Consider the following 2,500-nt stretch of genomic DNA (forward strand, 5'->3'; position numbering starts at 1 on the left):
AGGTACAGCACCCACCCTGCGATCACCAGAAGGAAGCAGGACCCCAGGATGCCCCCGAGGAGGAGGGGCTGGCTGGCAAGCGACACGGGGGCGTTGTGGATGATCGACTGGGCGGCACAGTCGAATAGGAAGTCGGCGCCCCCCTCGACAGAGATCTGGAAGATTTCAGAGAGCAGGTCGTGGGTTAATGCGAGGACTTGTAAGCAATAGGCCTAGTTAGTATTCAGGCTGGAAAAGGCCTCCTTTTACTATACCTCCATTCGTAGTCTCTTTCTTCCACCTTCCCACCCTCTCTGACAGTTGTTTCATAGGGCAGTTGTGAGGTTTCCCTCCTGTTACGCCTTTCAGACCTTACAGTCAATTTCCGTTTCAGCGCTGAATGACCTCATGGGTTCCAGTGCTTGGCCTTTGGCCTACATTCTAAACTCCAATTTCAAGTCCAGTCTAGGAAGTGGGGTTCATCAAAGCTCAGACTGAAAATGAGATTCACTGCTCAAGGCGAAAAGTGGTCCAATATTCAGGCTGAAAAGCAGTCTGTCAGTTTTAGCCTCTGGGGCTGACGTTTTGTTTATAGTACTGTAGTTCTGCTTATCTCCTCTCAAGAGTTGCGCCGATGTATGGATGAATTAACCGATGGTGTGTATGTGTGTGTGGTGCATCCTGAAGGTGGAATGAATCAACCAGCACTGTGTGTGTTTGTGTGGTGCATCCTGAAGGTGTAATGAATTAACCAGCACTGTGTATGTGTGTGCGTGGTGTATCCTGGAGGTGTAATGAATTAACCAGCACTGTGTATGTGTGGTGTATCTTGAAGATGGAATGAATTAACCGATGGTGTGTGTGTGTGGTGTATACTGAAGGTGGAATGAATTAACCAACGCTGTATGTGTATGTGTGGTTTATCCTGGAGGTGATATGCCAAGGGCATGGATCAGCTGCGTTCAGCAGTGATATTTGATGAGATCAGTACGGCCAAGAACTTGCAGAAGGAAACAATCAATGGGAGAAGAGGTCAAATGCACCTTTGTGGGAGCTTGCTGAGCAGATTACGGTGGTTTTTGTAGATCTGAAACTCTTGCTTTCTTGCCTTTCGGATTTGTGCAGACTATAGCTTCAGTACTGATAGCTCTCGCGTTTTATCTCTGACAGTCACACTCGTGTGCCGTAGTAATCAAAGAATTAGCTCGATCAGGTGTTCTGTGGAAATTATTTGACGCTTGAAGAAGCTGTTGTGGATATTGGAATGTTTTTCAGAGAACAACCAGCTTTGAGGTGGAAATTTATACACACAGACCTGTAATTTTTTTTTTTTTGAAACACTAAACGATTCCCTTCAATGGATTTTTGACTCGCGAAAAAATTTTTCCTTGTTGATGTATTTTGAGTGAATGCGCAAATCGAGTGATGATGATAAACAAGTAAAAAATGCGCCGTAGTTTCTTCGGCGCAGTCGAGTTTTCTGTGCAGCCGCTACAGCATATAATCAAGGCCACCGAAAATAGATCTATCTTTCGGTGGTCTCGGTATAGTGCTGGCCAGTGGTGGCCTGTCTTATATTGTTGCAAGAAGCACGATTGTGCTAACTTTAACCTTGAATAAAAATAAAAACTACTGAGGCTAGAGGGCTGCAGTTTGGTATGTTTGATGATTGGAGGGTGGATGATCAACATACCAATTTGCAGCCCTCTAGCCTCAGTAGTTTTTAAGATGTGAGGGCAGGCAGAAAAAAGCGTGGACGGACAAACAAAGCCGGCACAATAGTTTTCTTTTACAGGAAACTAAAAAATTACGTTTCTACTCATTTCCCCAGTGGACTAGCTATACACTCCCAAATACGTGTGTGATCAGCCCACCTTTTCAATTACTCTTAATGTCCCGAGCAAGAGCCGTCATTTCAGGGGCCTCGTTGTGTTCAGCATTTGAATATCAATGTCATCTTTTGTGGTTTTGTCCACGCGTACATTTTTGTTCCTCACCTGAAATCTCCCTGTAATGCCGTCAGTGCACCCCATGCGGTGCACTGTAGGCATTACTTAAGGTTATTTGCAGCGTCCCTTCTTTAAGCCCCCAGCTGCAACGCCTGTCATTCCTTTTACTGTACCTCTGTTCATATTCTCTTTCTTTCACCTTCCTTTACACCCGCTCCTAACATTTGATTTATAGTGCACCTGCCAGGTTTTCCTCCTGTTACACCGTTAAAGCCCTTGCAGCCTCAATTTCCGTTTCAGCGCTGAATGACCTCATAGGTCCCAGCGCTTTGCCTTTGGCCTAAATCCTATACACTGTCTATCTATCTATCTATCTGTCTGTCTATCCGTCTCACCTGAAATCCTGAGTAGGAATGCGTCCGCCACCACCGCTTCGTGATCAGCGGTCTGGTCTCGTTCCCCACCGTCACCTGGAGGGCGAGCTTGTCGCGCCCCAGGCTTGACAGACTGAGATCCACCTGGTGCTTGTAATACTTGACGTGGAACTCGTGCCACTGGTCGGGCGTCGTCGT

General features: G+C 46.4%; 2 protein-coding genes across 5 annotated transcripts in view; one reads left to right on the plus strand and one right to left on the minus strand.

The window, feature by feature from the left end:
• The window catches only part of LOC136845048 (phosphatidylcholine:ceramide cholinephosphotransferase 1-like), a 274,371-nt gene that overhangs the window by 17,638 nt on the left and 254,233 nt on the right, over positions 1-2,500 (plus strand). The gene's annotated exons all lie outside the window — the stretch shown is intronic.
• Positions 1-2,500, minus strand: part of LOC136845051 (uncharacterized) — an 8,975-nt gene that overhangs the window by 6,296 nt on the left and 179 nt on the right. The window contains exons 1-2 of the mRNA XM_067114799.1: positions 2,324-2,500; positions 1-155 (exon numbers count right to left, since the gene is read on the minus strand). The exon at positions 1-155 is cut by the window's left edge and continues 70 nt beyond it; the exon at positions 2,324-2,500 is cut by the window's right edge and continues 179 nt beyond it. Of these exons, the coding sequence (XP_066970900.1) occupies positions 1-155; positions 2,324-2,500 (332 nt within the window). The remainder of the gene's footprint in view (positions 156-2,323) is intronic.

Source organism: Macrobrachium rosenbergii, chromosome 13 (assembly GCF_040412425.1).
Source record: "Macrobrachium rosenbergii isolate ZJJX-2024 chromosome 13, ASM4041242v1, whole genome shotgun sequence".
In the NCBI taxonomy this organism is placed as follows: domain Eukaryota; kingdom Metazoa; phylum Arthropoda; class Malacostraca; order Decapoda; family Palaemonidae; genus Macrobrachium; species Macrobrachium rosenbergii.